The sequence below is a fragment of the Leptonotus elevatus genome, chromosome 1 (assembly GCF_054856555.1).
Source record: "Leptonotus elevatus isolate MCC_2025b chromosome 1, RoL_Lele_1.0, whole genome shotgun sequence".
Classification (NCBI taxonomy): Eukaryota; Metazoa; Chordata; class Actinopteri; order Syngnathiformes; family Syngnathidae; genus Leptonotus; species Leptonotus elevatus.
This window is the reverse complement of record NC_141239.1, coordinates 12,274,012-12,297,500: the sequence shown is the minus strand read 5'-3', so window position 1 is coordinate 12,297,500 and position 23,489 is coordinate 12,274,012. Positions and strand designations below refer to the sequence as shown.

The 23,489-nt window shown below is 38.2% G+C and overlaps 1 protein-coding gene and 1 long non-coding RNA gene across 3 annotated transcripts in view; one reads left to right on the top strand and one right to left on the bottom strand.

The window, feature by feature from the left end:
- Positions 1-1,304, bottom strand: part of LOC147180916 (uncharacterized) — an 8,161-nt gene extending 6,857 nt beyond the window's left edge. For both annotated transcript variants that reach the window (XR_015094722.1, XR_015094719.1), the window contains exon 1: positions 865-1,304. This is a non-coding gene — a long non-coding RNA (uncharacterized LOC147180916). The remainder of the gene's footprint in view (positions 1-864) is intronic.
- slc71a1-2 (solute carrier family 71 member 1-2) lies at positions 986-22,719 on the top strand. Its single transcript, XM_086074930.1, has 12 exons — positions 986-1,273; positions 7,182-7,277; positions 9,031-9,093; positions 9,671-9,798; positions 9,883-9,997; positions 10,430-10,648; positions 14,143-14,256; positions 15,254-15,325; positions 15,432-15,544; positions 17,092-17,189; positions 17,268-17,425; positions 20,364-22,719. The coding sequence occupies exons 1-12, from the start codon at positions 1,190-1,192 to the stop codon at positions 20,574-20,576; spliced, it is 1,473 nt and encodes a 490-aa protein (XP_085931056.1). The 5' UTR covers positions 986-1,189; the 3' UTR covers positions 20,577-22,719.
- The last annotated feature ends 770 nt before the right edge of the window (positions 22,720-23,489 follow it).

Genomic DNA, 23,489 nt, shown 5'->3' with positions numbered 1-23,489 from the left:
CTTACATAAATTGTGCAGGTTGAACTAAGAGTATCCGTAGATTCCATAAAAGTTGTAGAAGTTTAAGGCTGCTGGAAATCTTATGAAAATGACACAGGTTGAGTATTACACTAAATCCTATAAACATTGTGAAGATTAATATAAGGCTACAAGAAATATTTTAAAAGTTGCTCCTCCCAATAAGACTACTGTCCGTAACTACAAGTCCTGTAAGGTTTCAGGTGTAAAAATAAAATAGACTATAAACTATAAACCATAAAGGTTGCAGAATAGAGTACTGTAAACCCCTTAAGATTTGCAGGTGTTAAAGTTACAGTAAATCTCCTTAAAGTGAATCTCCTTAAATGGACAGGTAAAAATATGACTCGTGAAAGCTGGTACAGTACAGTACAGTTACAGTAAAAGCTGAAAGAAGTCCATAAGTTTATCATTATGTCACACTAAGATGACTAAGTCCAAATGTAAGTTGTGCTGGTTAAATGGAGAGTGATACATCCTATTAAAGTTGCTCAGGTATCAAACAAATAACTGCAAATGCCATAAAATTTGCGTTTGTTTAATTAGGACTGTAAATCCCATGAAATTGTGCAGGTAAAACTAAGGCTAAAATAAGTTGTATTAAAGTTCCCCATGTCGCAATAAGCAAACTGCACAGGCTATAATAAGACTACCGTAAATGTTACCTTAGTGAACAAACGCCTCATAACTCACTTTTGTGCGTGTGCGTGCGTGCGTGTGTGTGTGTGTGTGTGTGTGTGTGTGTGTGTGTGTGTGTGTGTGTGTGTGTGTGTGTGTGTGTGTGTGTGTGTGTGTGTGTGTGTGTGGAGGTGGGGGGGAGGGGGTCATTTCCGTTGCGTCACTCGCCCAAAAGAACCGCCATGAACTGCACTGTACTCTGAACCGACTGATTTCTACTTGGCCAATCAGAAATCGGCTCTTCATGCCGACCAATCCTCGCCTCGACTGTATGGCCAGGGGGCGGGGCCATGTTTGGTTCCGGAAGAGAGCTCGAAGCGAGGTGGTGCCACTGTGGTGGAGATGAGGAATCATCTCGTCAGTTAGCTCGTTGCTGTCTTCTACTAGTTGTAATGGTATTAGCCATCGACATCTGTGGATCGCTCGGCTTGTTTTGTTATTGAGGCGCCACCACGATGACCCGCTGACCACCGAGGATGGACATGAGCGAACAATGACGGGGGAGAAAAAGAAGAAGAAGCGGCTGAACCGCAGCATTCTTCTAGCCAAGAAAATTATCATAAAAGATGGTGGAAGTGTGAGTTACATATTTATTTATTTCCGGAAATGGACGCCCCTTGCCAAAATTAAGTGTAATTTGTTGTTGTTGTTTTAAATAACATCTGTGGTTATAACCGCGTTTGTATAAGTTTTTTTTTAGGAGGGGGTTAATGTTAACCGTTAGCCCGGCGCTGAGGAGCCGCGGCTAACGGTTAGCTCGGGGGCCTAGCGATGTATGTTGGCCGTTGGTTTAACACGTCAACTCTGCTACTGTCGGGGCTTTCCCCACTTTAAAATGAAACAAACCTTCCGCTTACGCTAGCTGCAGGTACCCCCCACCCACCCACCCACCCACGAAGCAAGCGCCCCCACCCCCGTAAATGTTTATCTCGCCCAAATTTGCCCACCACCAATCCTACGATAAGCTAAGCTAGTTAGCTCAGCTGACGTAAAGTTCCGCGACACGTCGTGATCGACTTGACTCTACCACTTGGATATTTTATGAAACTTCTAACCTGCCAATCACAAAACTATATATAATCGAAGAGACGTCGTACTTATCATGTCATCACGGAGCTCATTATCTTTAGCCATTAGCTTAGTAAGCACATCGGCTATCAGAACGCGTATGCTATTTTCAGCTAAATGACCCACTTTAGACCACGTAAGTTAAACGATAGTGTCCACATTAGTGCGTTAAACGTTGAAAGCATGCTCATGTCATACAAAATGTCCTTCATATATTTAAAAGTGCAAAATATAAACGCATTTACAAGCAAGAGTTAACGATATTTAAGTCGTCATTTTTATTTAATAGCAAAGTAAAGAGTAAAAATATATAAAACTCCTGATGGGTTTTACATGACCCTCAATAAAAAATAAATTGAAGTACAAATTAATAAGAAAATTGCTGTTGTAACAGCCTAAACTAAATATAGACAAATCAATTTAAATAAATACATCCACAAAATCTCATATCAATTTAATAACTTATTTTTTGTCTGAATTAGTCTTCCCGAGCTATAGTTTGATTTTAGATTTTTTGGGGGATTTCAAACTATACTTACTGTAGTAGTCTTCCTGCATGTGAGAAAGGAGGGCCACAATTGCAAATATGGCAGTAACGGAGCATGCCTTCCTGTGTACCTGTTCTCACACCACTGTGCAACCTAGTGCATTGTATGGACACTGCTCAACACTGTCCCTATCCGCTGTGGCCCCTTGTACAAAAACAAAAACATTTGCGGTCTGCAACCCACACAAAATGGGTTCTGCATGCTTGAGAATCACTGGTTTAGAATGATCATATCTTCCTCAAGTCTTAAAATTTATGGTTATGTACAGTAATACACATACTGGCCCACATCACTCCAAAAAGGTTTCATACTGAAATTACAAGATCAGTTGAGGGCCATTATGCTGTTACAAGTGTTGCCAGAAAGCATTTTGTGGCCAGGTAGACTGTTGGAACAGCAAGATGTTTGTTGACATGCTTGCTTATGTAATGTGTTGTTAAACACGAGCAAGACAGATCAACAGGCTTGTTAACGCGACTGTTTTTATACAGTCAAGCAGTGGCTCCAACTGTCAATCTGTATACTCCAAATATATATATATATATATATATATATAACATGCAGCGATTACAGTAAGAAGTGTGGGTTAAAGTAAGACTATTGTAAATCCTATAAATTATGCAAGCCACAAACTGAAAATAAGATAAACAATTATAATAATAATTGCAAATTTAAAGAGCCACCCAAAAGTTTTGTGGTTTAGATTACCATAAATCCTATAACAGTTGCTTAGGTTAAAAATACACCGCAAGAAATGCCGTAGAGGTCGTGCCTGTTAAAATAAGTGTATCGTAAATCCCAGAAAAATGACACAGTCTAAACAAAAAATTGTAATCCCAGAAAAAGTTGTGGGGGTTAAAATAAGACTGGCATAAATCTCATAAAAATTGTGTGGGTCTACATAAGACTTCTGTGAATACTATGAAACATGTTAGTCTATTGGCAAACTAACATATACACTAAAAGTTGCAAAAGCATAATATTAAATCCACAAAAGTTTCTCAGGTCACAATAAGCCCATTGTAAATCTCACAAAAGTTTCAGAGGATAAAATGTAAGACTGTGCTGTAAATTCTATAAATGTTTTGGGGCGTAAGGTAAGACGAATGTAAAAGTTGCAAATGAAAAAATAAATCAAAACCACGTTACATTACATTTACTGCTATAAATGTAATACATGGTAGCTAAGATAAAATTATTCTGCTACAAGAAATCCCATAAATTGTTCAGGTCCTAGTTCAACTTCCCTAAAACGTCCATAGAAGTTGCACGGGTAGTAAATGTCAAAGTTTGGTCCAAATTTTGTGATAGCAAATTTGTGTTTGCGCAGGAAAATACACTTGGAGTGTGCCTACTACAGCTGAAATGATGTGGCTCAGTTCCAGTGGGGCCCTCGCTTCCAATAATGCTCATTGTCCCGGCTGTTGAAGCCTCCATTATCACCCCGCACACTAGTGAATAGCAAAGCAGCCCATTATTATTTAATGTGGATGCTGCAACATCCATGGACAGGAGGCTGTCACACATTGTGTGCGTGGATGGGGGCGTTATTGTCACATTGGCGAATGGCGACATGCACGCAAGCCGGTTGAATAGCTGCCAGTGTCTTAAATATGTTTTGTAAAGCCATTTTGTTTACAAAGGGTCAAACTGTTTTCAAAAAACTGTACAGACAGGCCTTTGTGTACATTTTAACATTAGAATTAGAAGTACAGTACAAATTCAAATTCAAGTCTCTATATCCAGTCAAGTGTGCGTTTGTCATGTTTGTCTCTTGCTTCATCGCAACGTCTTGTTTCAGCCGGCTTGTTGCGATGATAAGTCTTTCGATTCAAATTAGTGTTGTTCCGATACCAGTATCGGGAGAGGCCCCGATACTAGGGATGCTGCGATTTTTTCATTACCAATTCGATACCGATACCTTGGGTTCGATCCGATCCATACTAAATTGTCTTTGCACTAGTCCCCCCAATAATATTCAATATATAAAAATAAAACTCAAATGGTTTTAGATGTTCTTTAATGTCTTGGAAATATTTGTTGAACATTTATTGGAGTATGATTTTCATTCAACATTTTCAATACATGTATTGAATGTATATTGAATGAATGTAATCACTACTTAAGTGACAGTACACTTTTATTTTCTTACATTCAAGCAGAGTTAGTGTTTCGCATAATGTGACCAAGGCTCGCCTGATTCCAAGCGCTTCTGTTTACAAAATGAGTTCGATGTGGCCAAGGCTCCTGCGCCACTTGCTTCTGTCTACACAGGCTTTCATGTCTGCACGTAAAGAAATATTGATAGGCTACATGCTTTTTTGCTCTTCAGATGACACCTTTGTGTACAAAATGCCATTACGACAGGCATAATTAATTACATCATTCTTTGTCTCGCCCGCCTCGGCAAACTCTGTCGCCGCTTCCCACACAGCCGTCCTTCCGCGGCAGCTGCGAGGCGGGCCCCGATCGGGCGGCGGTGGACCTTCGCGAGAGAAAGAGTAGAGGTCCCCCCTTGGCCAGCAGTGAGACCAGCCAGTCCCCGCTCTCTCTCGCGAAGGTCCCCCGACGGCGGCGAGGCAAGGAGGCGGCTTCGGCGAGCCGGTGACGCGGGGCCCGCCTCGCTGCCAAACGGCTTCCGCGAGCTGGCGACCCGGGGCCGCCTTCCTGCCAAATGGCTTCTGATGTTCCCCCAGTGCAATTTTGACAGACATTGGCCGCGCCAGCGTAGCAAAGGGGAAATATTTACCCCACCATTCCCCGTTTCACCTTGTCATTGGAGACGTAAACGTACGCGCGCCCTGAAGATAAGCCTCTGTGGACCGGGGTGTAGATCGTGACCATTTTCACAGATATCAGATCAATTATTTTCCCAATGTCTGGGCCGAAACCCGATCCACGAATCGGATCAGAGCATCTTTGCCCAATTAAAACATTGAAACAGTGATATCGGCATCGGCAAGTACTAACAGCAGGGTGATTTTTCCGCTAATTCGCGGAATTTCGCTTTTTTTATCTCCAAAAATAAAATGTTACAATTTTTTAAGTGGTAAAAAATCCGATTTCGTCTCTCGACAGCATTCCTTTTGAGTGTTTCCGTAACTGAAATGAAACTGATCTTGCGATTGGCTGAAGTCTCCGTGTTGACCAATAAACGCGCTTGTTATAAAGGCATAGGCGTATGCCATTGTTTGTTGACCAATAAACGCGCTTGTTATAAAGGCATAGGAGTATGCCATTGTTCATTTCTCAGACGTTTTTGCCGGGTGTTTAAAGAAAGATGTCCGTGATCGAACGCAAAGATGCTCCGCGAGTTAAGGAAATTGACAAGATCGTAAAAAACAAGTTTCGATGGGACTGGTTAGAGAAGGATATATCTACAAATGTCGGAAAGAAGACTGTGACGAATTTGTTCAGTGACTTTATTCGGAAGATCGATCGTGCCGGGAAAGCGCTTTGCATTTGGTGCCATGATACCATTGACTATGGTGGGAGAGGTTTCAAAGCTCTTGAAAGTCACGCAAAGAGCAAAAAACACGTGAAAGAACTCCAGTCAAGAACAACAAATTATTCCATCGCTGGAAGTTTCGGTGCCCAAACGAAAACTCCAAAACTTTACGGCCTCCATCCCTTATTGACATCACAATCGGAAGCGGTAATAGAGAGACGTGATCCACCCCAACAACCTGTATCAGTTGCTGACAGAGTCGTGAATTTTGAGGTCGGTGGTAAACTTTTCAAATTAATCGAAATCAAATTTTCGAAAATATTATAACGTAATAAAAATGGCCATAAATATTTAACATGGTTAATCATTGACACAAACTCAAATGAATGCTGCATGTTTGAACTTTTCAGGTTTCAATATGTTGACTGCTAGCTGAGTGCCCGCGGCCCCCAGACCCCCGGCTAAATTTTCAGATAATTTCACTTTGGTCAAATCACATCCCTGTAACAAGTAACATGCCAATACTATTATTTCCGAGTCCGCTATATAGGACTGGATGAAGCATCTTGTGCCTTGCTCGTGCACGACATTCATTGATGTGTGACGTGTTCACTCCATGTGGAGCCAAGATATCCTATTGGACCTTGAATGCTCTGAACCAATGGTAGGGCCACTGTGAATGTCCAACTCTGAAGAGTAAAATATTAAATTTTATATATATGTTAAAAAAAAAATCCATTAACCATATGCCTAATTAATTATGATTTAATAAAATTAAAAAAGGGCATGCTGATTGATTGATTTTTTATTAAAAGAAAGTGTCACATTTATTTATTTATTTATTTTAAAAGTTGGTTAATAAAAGTCACAATTTTGGACATACAGTACATTTAATATTCATTGTATTAAATATGTGGCTAATTAATCATAAATAATATTGTTAATTAATGATAAAAAAAAGAAAACAAATCAAGCAAAATAAAAAAACATGATTATTTAAACAATTTTATTGTATTTATATTTTTCCCTATAATGTATGTTCGTTCTTGTACTTTATTTTTTTATATTCGTTTGTCAATTTATAATTTACTGGTTTATTGTAAATCCAAAAATAGTAGTAAAATAAATAATTTTACATACGCATTATAAAATGTATATTGAATCATTGCTTAGTTAATTATGAATAATACAATAAAAAAATAAGCATTACTTTTTTATTGAAATAAACTCAGATATTTTACTACACTGGATGTGTTATTATTATTATTTTTTAATAATGTAAGAGTGACTTGGCACCTCCTGTCTTATTTAAAGATCAAAGTCGCCTTCAACGACCCCCGCCCCATACTAACCAATATGAAATATTACTAAAAGAATGTAAAAAGACTCAATGTTTACTACATTTCCTTCTTTGCGTGCAGCCTCAGGGAATTGGCGAGCCCAGCGTCTACCACGCCGTGGTGGTCATCTTCCTGGAGTTTTTCGCCTGGGGTCTGCTCACTACGCCCATGCTCACGGTAAGACCCATCACTGACGTCACTGGAAATGGAAATATGGAAAAGGGCATCATGTATAAACCCGATTATTGGATATTTTAAAGACTCCATGAAAGTGACTTTATTTCTCATTTTTACAAACAGTTGACAGTTACTTGTAGCTTATTCCTTGCCAGGTATAAGAGAAGTCAGCAATGGAGAGAATGCAGTCGAACTAGATCTTCTGACGAGCATGGCAGAAGCTGATTGATTTTATCCCATGTAATAGGAGGGGAAATTGTTCAGAGCAAATGCGTAATGCAGTACGTCAGGTCTTTGGAATAACATGGCAACCACTGTCACACTCGTACCCAACTTGAGCCGCCTCATGATTATGAACGCACAATTATTGACTCACTGTTACTATGTAGCATCCTGCTTAGTTAGGAGGCTTAGTTCAGGTTGTTCCATTGTCCCGTCCCTGCATCCCACAAGCTGTAAGTTTTGTTGAAGTTTTTTTTTTTGGGCATTACATGGCAGCTGTTTGTTTGTTATCCTTGCTCCTCCCTTGGGGTTTTTGTGAGCCAATCAGAGATAAATTTTGCGTCATTAGCCTCCTCTCCATGTGACTTCCAAGGGCAACGAGGGATTCTTAGCTTCCACTATTTTCAAGAACACAACCACATCCTGTTGCGAGCTCAAACTTGTTGTCATTTGTATTTATTTATTAGTTTGTTATTTTATTTGCTTTTGGTATTAATTTTAATGGTTTTTCTCCATTAATTTGTCTAATGTACAGTCATTTATATATGTAAAGTATTTAACTTTTTTTTTTTAATTATTTTTTATTAAGTTATAACAAGGGATTAATCAGTATGTGTGTCTTTTTTCATAACTTATAGCTACTCAACGCAGGAAATGGAATTTTGAATCCCTGCTGCCACGTGTGGCCGAAAAATAAAAAAATACGTGCATGACAGCTTTACATCTGCAGACAGAGGGTGGGAAATTTGAACCCGAATCCAGTCAATTAAAAGATGTTTGAGTCATAAATGGTCAAATAAAACAGCTATTGTTAAAGATATTTTTGGGCACATTTCTATTCTGAGCAGGTTTAATGTAATTAAACAACCAGGGTTGACATACTTACTTAATTTCGTTAAATGTATTCGTTTTTTAAATTTTTATTGTAATATAGTGCCTTTTGTTTCATAATTTTTGTTGTTAAAAACTTGAGAATTTATTTTTCTTTAGCTCATTATATTTTAATTAATTTTAATGCCTCAGAATAAATTAATTTCATTTATTTAATTCACATTTATTAACGCATTAAGCAGTGGTCATACTCATTTCCTTTTATTTAGCAACATTTATTCATATAATTTTAATGCATTGTCGTTATTTTCGTGTTTTTATATTTTGTAATTTTCATTTAATTGATTATTAAATTGGTTTTAATTCATGATACAACATAAACTTTTATTTATTTTAATTATTTTTATTGTGTTGTCTTTTTTTTTTATATATATTTAAAAAAAAAATGCTTTTAACTCCTTGCACATCCACACACACACCACTGGCCTTGAGTTTCACCAGACAATAATGCGACGGCGATAGAGCAAGCTATGTGCACACGTAACTACGTGTGGACTCTGAACTGTGCCACCATTGATTTGAACTCCACTTTCCCCTCCACCTTTTCTCTTTGCTTCCTTCTTACATATCATTGTTGTATTTGTGTTGCACAACGGTCTCCAGTTGCTTTAGATTGTGTTAACTCTTTATTGTTTTGTAGGTATTGCACCAGACATTCCCCCACCACACATTCCTGATGAATGGCCTCATCCATGGCGTCAAGGTAGGAAATGTGCACAAAATAGCTCATGTTTGTGTAGATTTCTTGAGGGAAGATGTTAATACTATGAAAATCATGACCATTGTAGCAAGCGCATGGATTATCACCATTTTGCTAAAAGGGATTTGCTAAAGTGGTCCAAGTCAAACATTAAGTACACTTGTGCAGTCTGACTGGAATATTGAAAAAACATCAATAAGCTAAAATAATAACTGGAAACACAAGTACTTGAGAAAATATTGACAAAAAAAATACTGAAATATTTAATGCGGTGGACCCCCTGCATACTTGTGGTTTACATACCGCGGAGTCACCTATTTTTTATTTTTTCAATATCTCTATATATTCAATATTTTGTTTTACCAAGAATTTGGGGGTTATAAAAAATATTTAAAATTATTAATTCAAAATTCCATATGTATAGTAATAATACACACACATGAGACAAAATCAATAGCAAACGTATTTAACCCTGATAGATGGTAAATACTTTATTCAACTCGAATTTAGAGAAATTGAATTATTTTTTTTAAACTCAAGCTCATAACACAATGTAATTTTTTATTTGTCTCTTTCACAGGGCCTTCTGTCATTTCTCAGCGCTCCGCTCATCGGGGCCTTGTCGGACGTTTGGGGCCGCAAGTCCTTCCTGCTGCTCACGGTCTTCTTCACGTGCGCGCCCATCCCGCTGATGAAGATCAGCCCGTGGTGAGTGAATGAATGAGGATGTCTGGCGACGGCACATGTGTAATCTCGAACTGACCCAGCTTTTCCCTCCTCCTCCACCTCCAGGTGGTACTTTGCCGTCATCTCCATGTCAGGGGTCTTCGCAGTCACCTTCTCTGTCATCTTTGCGTACGTGGCCGACATCACGCAGGAGCACGAGAGGAGTACGGCGTACGGCTTGGTGAGGAAATTCAAGGAGATTACAACGTGCAAAAATAATCCTCACTGTCAGAATGTTATTCATTTAACTGCATTTTCATTATTGTGTGTGTTGTACTGTAATTATTGTTTAAATATTGCAAATTATTATTGTGTATTGTGTATTAATTTTGGTGACGAGTTATAGCATATGCGACGTTTGGCTTTTGTACATTTACAGTAGTGCACCTAAATTTACATACCTGTACCTTATGTATGTCAATTTATGAGCACAACTGTACGTTCAAGTGCAAATTCATGATGAAGAGTCATTCTGAGTGGAAGAAAACCTAAAGAGCTGTCTTGAAACCAAGAGACTAAACAAACAGGTTTCCACCACCACAACAAAGATTTTGGCTGTCAAACAGCTCCCTCCATAACAACTTTTTTTTTGACACACCCTCTTCCGCCTCAGGTTTCAGCCACGTTTGCGGCCAGCCTTGTCACCAGCCCGGCCATTGGCGCCTACCTGTCAGTGGCCTATGGCGACACCCTGGTGGTGATACTGGCCACGGCCATTGCGCTGCTGGACATCTGCTTCATACTGGTGGCCGTGCCCGAGTCGCTTCCCGAGAAGATGAGGCCGGCATCTTGGGGCGCGCCCATCTCTTGGGAACAGGCCGATCCCTTTGCGGTGAGTCAGCCCCACCGGCTATGCTGGAATTTTCAACACGTCAACAACAAAAAAATTGGCGTACATGTTTTTAAAATAAATACATGACACCTTTGGGATGGCTAGATGTGTAATTTAACACTGTTAAACATTGATGGCGTCACTGTAAATTGGGCAAGGAACCAGATTTAATCAGGGATTACAATGGTGGCCACACACCTCAAATTGCACACACACCCTTGATATATGGCAGTTTTTAATTAGTATTAGACCAACAAAAATTACCTTAATTTTTTTTCATGGGCCTATTATTTAGTAACAGCAAAAAACTTGTTGGGTACAATAAGTTTTGTCAACGTTGCACGAATCAATACGTCTCGATACATGAGGTGCGATAGGATTCAAGAACTACATTTTCAGGTGGAACGGTTAAATATTAACCCAAAAATTAACAAACATATGTAATGACTTAAAAAATGAATGTCATCTTGTTACATGGACCAATTTATTTAAAATAAATTAGCACCTCAAAAAAATTAATCTTACAGTACATGGGACAATTGTATTTAAAAATTGTAAAAGCTTGAGCTTTCAAACGATAATTTTTTTTTATCAGATTAATCACACTTAGAATTTTGATTAATCACGATTAATGGCCTAATTAAAAAGTAGGGATGCACCGAAATGAAATTTTTTTGGCCGAAACCAAAAATAAAACATGCTTGGCCGAAAACCGAAACGCTGAAAAAAAATGTATGGCTTTTTTTTTTTTATCATTGCATTCATTATAATTAATTAAAATTATAATATTAATATAAAATATTTAGGCCTATTTAGCAAAGGCATTTTAACAAAACACAATATAAATTGAAATGCGTCCACACCACAGACATCAGAGACATGTTGGCGAATGGTACATTAAACAGCAAACGCGGGGTGAGCAACTGAGCATTTTCTGGCGGTGCAATTGCACTTTATAGTCAATGTACAGTACTTCGCACCGGCGGGCACGGATGCGTGCGGTGCGGATGACGCATTCGTAGGCTACTTTATTATTATAAATCGGCCCATATTCACCACCGTTTAAAAATAAATACATTTCTTCGCACCAGCCAATCTGCTTTGGGAACGGACTGCAAAGTCACACACGGCGTCCTGTACAGATCTGTATTCACCCCGAGATAGTGGAAAGTGTTTACTTGTTTAAAACTGTTGATAGCAATAGTGCTAACATTAGCTAAAATATTTAGCAGGGCCATCAGAATGCAAGTGAAAAAGTGGAAGCGCTCGAGGGGCTCTCATGCGCTGCAGGAGAAAGAGTGGCTCACCTGTAGTGCAGTACTCGGCAGCGCTGTCTTTTTCGACATAGTTTACCAAGCGACCCTCTCCTTCTGTGCACAATGAAGCTGCCGGTACTCATAAAACGCCAGAAAGGCGGACACTCACTCCTGTGTTTGGTGTTTAATTCAAACAGACACTTGCTTGCAGTGGGTTTTTCCCCCTTTTATTTTTTTATTTATTTTTTTTTTTTTTTTGCTTGCGTCGCTACAACATCCTCTTTCGGCTTGAATTTTATTTCGGCCGAATGTCGAAAATGCACATTTTTGCCTTTTTTGGTGGCCAAATATTCGGTGTATCACTCTTTTATCATCTTCAATTTAAAGAGCAACTGTTGTGTTAATATTTTCGACATTTAATGTTATGAGGACGTCTTCAACGAATTGTATCCTCATCACCTCCTCTTTTTCTAACCAATTAATTATGTGCATAATTTAATCATAGAAAAAAATGCCCCCAAAATTTTGACATGAACAAATATTCTGAATGTCATACGCAAACATTTATTAAATGCTAAACTTTAATGCATGTAGTTATGTTTATTTTATAGCGGTCAAACAATTAAAATTTTTACTCAGATTAATCACATTTTAGAATTCTGATTAATCACGATTAATTTCTTAATTAAAAAGGCTTTTTATCAAACAAAATTCTCGCCAAATTTAAAGAGCACCTGTTATACGCAAATTTTTTCGTCTTTTAATGTTATGAGGACGTTTCCAACATTTTTTTTTGATCTACTACACACGCTTGTCCGCTGGACACTCCTCTTTTTCTAATCAGGGAATTACTTGCATAATTTAAAATGGGCAAAACAAAATTCCCCAATAGTTTGACATGAACAAATTATTATATAATATTGGGGTCATATTTTTTTTCATTTTAAATTATGCAAGTAATTAACAGATTAGAAAAAGAGGAGGTCAATGAGTGTGTGCAGTGGATCAAAAAATGTTGAAGACGTCCTCATAACATTAAATGTCAAAAGAATTAACACATAACCAGTGCTCTTCAAATTTTGCGGGCAACAAATGTGAATAATAAGCCTTTTTTTTTTACTAAGCGATTAATCGTGATTAATCAAAATTCTAAGATGTGATTAGTCTGATTTAAAAAATATATATATATTGTTTGACAGCTCTAATTTTTATACAAGGAATTCAAATTATGTCCAGGCTATGAAGGGTGTTTTCATTTATTTTTGTCAATATTTGTCACACAAATGCCTCACTCCAAAATTACATATCATATAATAATAATAATAATTCATTCAATTTGGAGTGGCGATGTATGTTCTATAATGCAAGTAGTTATGTTTATTGCTCAAACACAACCTGTGCTACCTTTAACGTAACCATCACTTGTCAGCTGAAGGATCATCTGCGCTCAAAATTAATAGTGTGATTAATCTGCATTAATACATGATTAAAGTGTTAATTTTTTTTGATTAATTATTTAGGTAACACTTTAACTTTGGCAGCTCTAGTAAAAACATAACATTCAGTCTTATTCTTGTTGTGTAATATATTTTCATTGAAAGAAAGAAAGCATTTCAACAAAAAATAAACACATGCCAAACAGCACAATTTAAAATAGATAAATAACACACAAAAAATCTACAAATGTTACATCGGCTATTTTTTTTAAAGAATTTGTGAATATAATCTTGCATAAACCAATTTTATTTAAAAACGATATCAAACAAGTGTTAAATGGCCCGGTTTTTCAGCAAATGCTATATGGGCAAATTTCTTTCTTTATTTTTTTCAAAATATAATAACAAAAATGTCAAATGTTACATAGGCGTATTTTATTTTAAATATATATTTTTTGTTGATCAGAAAATGTGACTTGCGACTGACCTGCAATGTGACTTTTTTGAAACGTACAGACGCAAAAAAAATTGACTGTTAAACAGGTCTTTTTTTTTAATCTAGAAATATTAACTACAAGTATAATAGACATAATTTATTTAGAAATGATATTAAGAAAATCATTTTCAATAACAGTAATCTTATGTGTGGTAAAAGACTAATCACTTATGAGAGCATTGATGAATTATTTTTGATGGTAAGAGTCCCAAATGTTGGCCAGCGATAAAGTGCTAGCTCGTAAACCGACAAAGTAGGCATGCATGATCAGGCGCTGTCTTGATTGTTGATGTTATCGCTTTGCAGTCTCTGCGCAAAGTGGGCCAAGACTCAACGGTGCTGCTCATCTGCATCACAGTGTTTCTCTCCTACCTCCCCGAGGCGGGCCAGTACTCGAGCTTCTTCCTCTATCTCAGACAGGTAACGAGCCGACGACACCCAATTGACATCATCTTTGGGTGTGACTCTTGAGTGTCACTTGTGAATGCAATCTGATTGTTCTAAGTGGCTTCTTTGTTTTTTTTTTATAATAATAATAATATTTGTTTGAGGTCACACTTTTGGCGTCATGGAACCTCCATTTACTGTGCAGGCAATGTTTCAAGACACATTTTAACATTCTTGTGGTTATACATGCATCATATTCAGCCTGCCAGCTGTGAATAGCAAAAATCTATGAATGATTGTAAACTGCCTACCACCTCAAATTAACTAATTCACTGCCATTGACGGCTATAGACACCAACAAATCATTTGAACTATTTCTATTAGTTTAACATTTTTTTTCCACTTTTGTTAACAAGAGTATGAAAACCTAGAAAAAAATATTGTACATTTAGAACAGATATAACATTTTTGATTAATCGTGACTATTAACTATTGAAGTCATGCGATTAATTACAATTAAACATTTTAATCGCCTGACGCCCCAAATTTTTTATAATCCCCCCCCCCCAAAAAAAAGAAGAAAAAAATGTCTAGGTTTTCATATTCTTGTAAACAAAAGTGGAAAATATTGTTACACTAATAGAAATAGTGCAAATGAATTTTTGATGTTTATAGGCGTCAATGGCAGTGAATGAGTTAATTTAAGCCGCAGCTACCCATTTCGTTGACTGGAGGTTCCACCATGCTCCTACAAGTCACTTAGTTTATTTAAATTGCGTCGGATCAACTGGTTGATCCAGTCGAAGACGCGCATGCGCTCACAAATGCCCCCATCCCCCCATTATTTTCTTTTGTTGTTTATCGAGTGCCTTGTGTGTCCTTTTAAGTGTGACAAAAGGTAATGTTTGTGGCCTAACTGTACAAAGATGCATAGTTGAAGCTACTGTTGATGAAAATGATGATGAAGATGAAGTCAACAAAGCACCTCGACACAGCGCCTTTGAACCTCTTCTATCCAAACGCTCAACAGGTCATCCGCTTCTCGTCGGAGACGGTTGCTGCCTTCATCGCCGTAGTGGGGATTCTCTCCATATTAGCTCAGGTGCTGCCCGTAATCTGTGTCGTCGTTGTTTTTAATGTGAGTGAAGTCAGAGGTGTGCTCATGCCTTCCCTGTATGTATGTATGTGTGTGTGTGTGTGGTATCTAGACGCTAGTGCTGGGCATCCTGATGCGATCCATCGGGAACAAAAATACCATCCTGCTGGGCCTCGGATTCCAGATCCTCCAGCTGGCCTGGTACGGCTTCGGCTCGCAGCCCTGGTCAGTAAACGTCAACAGCACACCCTGCTGTTTTTGTATGGTTTTCAAAGCTATTAGTGGGGCTAGGAACCAATATGTGCCAAGATAGTGGCAAACAGCACACCACCAAACAAAAACGGAGGAGAAGCTGTAATCGAACAGGATTTTATCTTTATGTCGGAGTGAAGCAGGACCAGAGACTAGTTGCATACTAGGTCTGATTTAACCAAATGTGAGCTCATACATTTAAGTCTAGAGTTGAGATAATACTTTTCTACCAAGGCAGCTTTGTACTGTACTTAACAACTAGGGGTGGGTGATATGGCCTAAAAATTATATCACGATATTTCAAAGAAATTTGCTGTGATGATATTTTTTAAAATGCTGGTAATAATTATTGAACTATAGATTTGTAATTGGTGCTTCGGAATAATAGCACTTTTATTGCAGCACAATATTTAAGCCAGCTTTTTTTTTTCACAATTGAAATGTAAACAAAGTGCAAATATAGCAACCGTAATGGAATGAAATGGAAATAATGGAAATAGTTTTTACCCTGTGAGGTCTAATTGTAACACAACTGCTTAAAGCACATAAAGCGCATTTAATTAGCAAACACAACACTTAACATTATTTATAATGTTATATGTAGCCCTGGATAAAATAGTGAAGCACTGATAGTAGAGGCAGACACAAATGTTGCAGTTACACTTTGGGCCAGAGGTGGCAGTCGTGAGTAAAAAAAATAAAATAAAATAAAAAGTGACAAACTGCACAAAGATCCTTAAAAAAATTAGTTGATTGCAATGATCTGTTAGTAGACGTATTGTTCATACACGGATGTCAAAGCGATAACTGCTGAAAACAGCAACACTTACACAGATGTCTCTCAATTGTAATCTTACCAGCATTGTTCCTGTACTGACGTAAAACGATTTACTGTTGTAAACAAAAACAGCAGCACCTACCAAAAAGTCTCAAGTTGAATTAGTGTGGAGTTTTAAAGCATTAGAGAATCTGGTGTCGTGTGGCAATAGCACCTTGAAAAAAAATTTTTTTTTTAAATACAATTCTCTTTAGCTTAAACCCTCTTTGTAATAGAAATATAGACTGTTAGTGTAGTAAAAAAAAAAAGTAAGTTAATTTTAAGTCTCCAAACCTATAGATGAACCCCCCCCAACCCCCATCTGCAGTTGAGAAAATAATTATGGTAGATGTGTGTGCATTATAATTTTTGCAACAAAATGTTTATTTCCTAGTCTTTCTTGAAGTGGCAGTTTGCCATTGTTGTTGTACTTACTTATTCCGCCACCAGGGGGAGGCATTGTCTAAATCAGCAGATGCAGTTCTTTCATATACCCTGGCCTAGACCGGTCCATTTTTCTACCAGAGGGCATTTCAGGTTCTCATGTTGAATTTATCTTTATAGGTGCTGTTTTTTTTGGTTAGCAACAAAGTTCAAATGGGATGCGCAGTTAACAATAGCTGTATGAATGGACATTTTGCAGGCAGTATCCAATAAAGTGTGTAGTTAGCTGATGACATGGTGTAATCCTCCTATGCTTCAGGATGATCTGGGCCGCTGGTGCCGTCGCAGCCATGTCCAGCATCACATTCCCCGCCATCAGCGCCATTGTGTCGCGGAATGCCGACCCGGACCAACAAGGTGAGCCGTAAGTCATTATTCGCAAGGACGCAGAGAGCGCTGACCCTCTGTCCTCCTGTTTCCGTATTCGTCCCTCAGGCGTGGTCCAGGGCATGATCACGGGGATCCGGGGTCTGTGCAACGGTCTGGGTCCTGCGCTCTACGGCTTCGTCTTCTACCTTTTCCACGTGGAGCTGACCGACACGGACGCCTCGGAGAAAGGCGGCAAGCCCAATATGGCCAACCCCACGGATGAGGTGAGCACTAGCAGAAAAGACAAATAAAATAACACACTTTGAAGGAACCAGGGAAATGGCCGAAACGCGGCTTTGTCTTTTGGGTTCTCTGCCCACACGCAAAAATGGAAGTTATAATGCCGTCCAACTTTTTTGTATACGTGGTTCAAATTTGGTAGCAACCAGGCAAAATCTCTTATGGTGCAAGTTCATCCCTGAAAGACCCCAGGAAATTTCCAAAATAACCCAAATTTTAATATTTCAAACCGGAATGATAGACATTCTTGACTTTTCCTGATTTACCCATTTTAGACAAGTTTACCAAAATGGTAACTGCCTTAGGAGGCTGAATTTTCCAAATACACAGATGTATGCTACCTAACAAATTTTCACAAAAAATACCCTAAAATTCCTGCTTCAAATGAAAATGGCAGACTTCTTGTGTTATTTAATGTGGGTCTCTTCTTATTATACCATAATATACATGCCTACCAAATTTTGCTGCATGAAACTACACTCTAAAAAGAGAATTGTTGACCAACCTAATTGAATTGTTTCAAGTTGGTACAGGGTTTTAAAAAAACACCCATATTTTCATCCCAAATCTAAAATGTAGTTTACCCAAGTCTTCAATTCTTATATCGGCTCTGTCCACTCCGGGGGAAAAAAAAAAGTGCCTGTTGCGTTGTTGTTTCTACTGCCTGCATGCTGAAAAACGTCCACACTAAAAGCGAAGTGAGGCATTTGAGAGGGTGCGTTTGTATTGTAGTCAATGAAGTTTGGGCAGGCTTCTCTGGCACACTGTTGTATTGAATTTAATTATTTGCACTTGCCTTGAAAAAAAACTTGTACAACCACACATTCTGAACGTGACTTTGATGGCCACGAGATATTTCACTTTTATTTAATTTACGTATTTAGTTTTTTAAATTCATTTTAATGTGTGTTGTACAGGGTGTTTGGACCCTAGGGATGTAACAATAATGGCAATATTGTGATATCGCGATATTAATGCCACAATAAGAGCTAGACCGATATGCTTTTTTCAGGGCCGATACCGATTATCGGTAGTCAAGGAGGCCGATAACCGATATTTGATGCCCATATTTATTTGCAGAAGAAAAGGAAAAGTTGATGTCAAAATTTTTAATAATAAAAACTCCAGCACTTGACTACTTAAATGCCTTTAAGCACATGTTTATTAAACAGCTTTTGTGATTTACAACATGTTGAAGGGTTTTTAGATCTTAGAATTTTAAAACAAAGTTGTCTATTTTCAAACAGTAAGTTGGATGGTAGCCACAATATATAAAAGCAGAACATTGTTAAAAAAGTTGGGTTGATTTCCATTTGTGCAGTTCTAGCACCCTCTGGTGGTTAGTTTTTCAGTGCAGTTTAATTTTCACACGACGCTTCAATGTTTAAAATCCACGCTAATGGTCAGATGAAGGGGAACGTAATATGCTTGTGAATATGTGTAGGAACTCAATGTGGGCTTGCATTAGCAATTAAGTACCTCAATATATATATTATATTTATATATTTTTTATATATAATATTCATTGTTGTTATGTACAAAGGCAGAATATTGTGTGTGTTTTATAGTATGAGATAATTTTTTACAATATTGGAATTTTTTTGTATCGCCAACCTCCTCACAAATATTTTGATAATTATCGTATCGTGACCTTCATATCGTGATAATATCTTATCGTGATGTTTGGATATCGTTACATCCCTACTGGACATTGGTAAAAATACAAACGGCCCTAGAAATTTGATTAATAAATGTGATGAAATCAACACTTGATATATAATAGACAATGTTTTAGAGTTATGTTTTACTAATTGTGAATTTCTTGATCTCTTTTTAGGAATCACTACATTATATATTTATTATTCAACGCTAGTGATGTGGTGTGAATATAGCATTGTAATAAGGTGGCTGAGTGTGTCCACTACCGCGTACCGTACCTTTCAAGTTTTCGTTTCCGCCGAGTTTATGCAATTAGTCAGAGTGCGGAGTGTGGACAACGTGTCTCTTTAAAATGAGTAAATGTCAGTTTAACAAGACTTGGCTTGAAAGTACCGAGTTTTCCAGCTGGTTGGAAGAGGTAGCGGGCATTGGGCACTCGGCTCCCTGCAAAGTATGCAAAAAAACAAAGTTGGGGACTTTGGAAGTGAAGGCCTCTCAAGTCACACGCCAAAGCCGGAAAGCACCAGCTCGCTATGACTTGAAGTTGGTCTAACATTTTTCTCATAATGGTCTTAAAAAGGTCTCAAATGTAACTTTCTTGCAGGAATCCTGTTGGTAACACATGGTTGAATTAAGTTAATCCAAGTTAATATATTAAGTTTAATTTAATTATGAGGTCATGGAGTTTAATCACTTCAGTTCATTAAACTTAACATTCATTTTGGATGAACTTAATTCAATCGTGTGTTACCACTTGAAGCAATTCGGTTAAGTTGGTCAACAATTCTTTTTAGAGTGTAGTTTCAGTGACTAAATATATATATATATATATATATATATTAAAATCATAATGGAGGACTCTGTGTGTTTTGGGGAATTGGCTCTAAAGACTTTTTTTGTGGGTCTACTCATGATGAAGTTGCAAAGTGAAACTAGCTTCTGGGGATAAATGATCTCAATATTCCTAAATATAAATAACCTACAAAATGGTCGCTACTTATCAAAATGGCTGACATCCTGTGTCTTTTCGAGCATGGGTTCTTGAGAACTTTTTGGTCGGGCTACTCGTAATCAACACGCCAACCAAACATTGTCATTTGTATGCATGGTACCGGCTTGCTAACCAGCCTCAAGGCCACCACGCCGCCACCTAGTGCACTGGAGGTGTACATGCAATCAGTCGCCAACCCCATGGCTCACCTTCCTGTTCCTGTTCCTGTTCCTGTGGTCTCCTCCCCCCAAACCTTCCCTCCTTCCTTCCAGAGCGCCATCATTCCGGGCCCTCCCTTCCTATTCGGCGCCTGCTCGGTGCTGCTCTCCCTGCTGGTGGCGCTGTTTATCCCCGAGCACACGGGGCCCGGAGCCCGCCCCAGCGCCTACAAGAAGCACAGCAACGGGGCTCAAAGCCACTCGCACAGCCCGCAGGGCAGCGGGGCCGAGGGGAAAGAACCTCTGCTGGACGACAGCAGCGTATAACCTCGGACCGCTTTTGGAACTCGTGTGCGAGTGCGAGTGAGCGCGAGAGCGGGAGCGGCGCTGGGGTTCCAATCGGTTCCTAACTCGTCACATGCTGCCAGTCAGGAGGGGAATACCTAGCGAGGACCCGGAAAGCAGACCACTGTAGAGACCACTCGGATCAGCTCGGAGATTTCGTCTTTGTCGTCTTCGTCTTCACTGTTTAGTAGGGTTGCAAACGGGGGTGCGTTCCATGGGAATTTACGATGGGCAATTTTGGAAATAAGCATCAATCTCATTTTTCAATTTAATAATAATGACTCTGATTTATTTGATTTTGTACAACAATTAAGTTTTTTGGGGGGGGGGAGAACAAAAACCCCAACATTGAGTTAAATATTCTTCACCAAATCCATTTGGAAAATCAAATTAAATACACCCCTGCTTGTTTTAGTTGGGATTATTATGATGAAATATAATTTCCTCAATTATATTTGTTTCCTAATAAGAGCCAACCTTCAGTTATGTTCATAAATGCCCTTTAATTCCCATGGATTGTTTCCAACTTTGGAAATTTTGCAACCCGACTCTTGCTGTTTGTTCTCTTTACACACACACACACACACACTGTACACTTGCTTGTTTCCCCCACGGTTTAATTTAACAAATGTTGCCTTCAAGTGACTTAAGATAAATATCTAGAATAAGTACAGATGTATATGGATATTACGTAACCTGTATGACGACCGCGGTCTGACAAGGCGCTGTAATCGGATTTATTGCTCCCATTGGAGCCCCAAAAAAAACGTGGTCATTTATTTCCCCCCCCCCAAATTTTTGCCTTGTCGAACCCGCCCCCACTTCCGGTCTTGTCATTTTTTGCATCACTTCATGCCCCTCCCCACTTTCTGTTTCTCACGTTTCCTGACACGTTTGTGCTTTCTCCAACTTCCTACCTGGTGTCTGAAAATTCCAACTTTATATCCCATCCAGTCTTTATTTTACGCCACTTCACTTTCTATTTTAAGCCTTTTTCCGGTTAACCACGCACCCCCCCCCCCCCCTTTCTGCTGTTTTTCCTTGTGTTTCAATTGTCAACGTCTCCATCACGGTTCTCTTTTTAACATGTCAAGATTGACAACACACAAAGGCACGACGTGTTGCCATAGACAGTCCTGTCTGTAAACGCCCCCCAAAATGGACCCCCCCCCCCCCCCCCCCCCCGGGCCTGCTTTGGGGTTGCGAATCCTCGTTCTGGAGGAAGTTAAGCGTGATCTCACTCGAGATGTGTTCGAATGTTGATTTGACAAAATTGACACGATCAACAATGGCTTCCTAGATGTCATCGTTTCCTCTTCACCGCCACTAACCTCTATTGTTTTTGTGTCATTGTAAACCTTTCAAGTGCATTTCAAGTCACTCGCCAACCGTGTTTAACATTTGTGCCAATGTTTTGTTTTGCTTTGCGTTTCTGTTTTTTTTCTTTTTCTGCCGGTTGAAGACGTAATGTTTTTTATCTATATAAATATGTATAGCCTTTTAAAACATTTAGTTTTTTTAGGAATGGTATAAAAATGGGACGTCCATCTCCTTTCACGCGACAAGCATTTCACTTTGGTTAGTGACATTTTTGTTTCAAGTACACTTTTTCTTTGTCATGGAACGTTTCTAAACCGACTGTGCAGCAGGTTTGGATAACACGCCGTGTGTGGGCCATATTACAGCCCCCAGCCAGTGTTTCATGCAGACCACCTTTTTTTTTATTTTTTATGTTATATCCAAGAAGGGGATGTTATATGCCAATATATATATTTTTTAATTTATCATACTGGACCAAAATGTACATTTGAAGCTACATAGTGTAAACTGTTCAGTCTAAACGGACTGTAAAAAAAATAAAATAATAAGACCTATGACAGATTTTGGAAGCCCCCATCTACCTGTGTTTTTTTTTTTTTTTTTTTCTTGGTATGGGTGGTTCTGGTTGCACATTTGAACCATAGTACAACGAAACAGGAAGTGAAACCACCCGCCCTCCCCCTCTTTCTCTGTGTGCCTAAAGTTAGCCAAGAAAAAGTAATGGCGACATTTAAGTCGAGGTGGTTACAATGTAAATATGGGAAACTAATGAAGCTATTTATTAAAGGTTTATTGTACAATTCAAGTGCTTCCTCTTGTTTTTGTGCGATGGTCAAAGGAATCATGTGTTTGCGGAACACATTTTCTGATTGTTTCTGTCCTTTTTCACACCAAAAAAAAAGAATTCAAACAATAAATTATTTATTCTGTCATCTTTTTTTCTTGAAAAAAATGTAAACAATAAATTAGCAAGCAGACAATTGTTTTAGGCAATTAAAATTATTATTTATTTAAATAAATATTTACATTCGAACAAACAATAGAATATGCACATAAAGGATGACAATTGTATGTAAAATATCACCTTAAAATTTAGATTTTTAATGTCATAATGAAGAGAATTTCATTATGGAACCTTTAAAATACAAAAGGAAGGTTTTGGTATACTGTAGGCTACATGTATAAGCATGTGCAATTTCAAATAAATATACATTTGAATTTATTGAAACTATCAGAAGTATTTTTATTTCTGTATACAGGGCAACACAAAAAAACCTGGAACTTTTTACAATTCAATAAAACCAAGAATGATGGAAGACAAATATTTTATTCATAGGAATTGAAAACTTAAAACATGCCGTTTGAGAAACGATGTTTTTATTAATTTATTTATTTATTTTTAAACGTCCTGTAGATGGCGTCCTCCTGTACAATGCATTCTTGAAATCTGCTGTTGAGATTCCTCAAAATCTCAGATGGGATTCCATCTTTCTTTCTTTTTCTTAAATGGCATGTTTTAAGGTTTCAATTACTTTGAATTAAAAAAAATTCTTCCATCACTTTAGATTTTTTTGG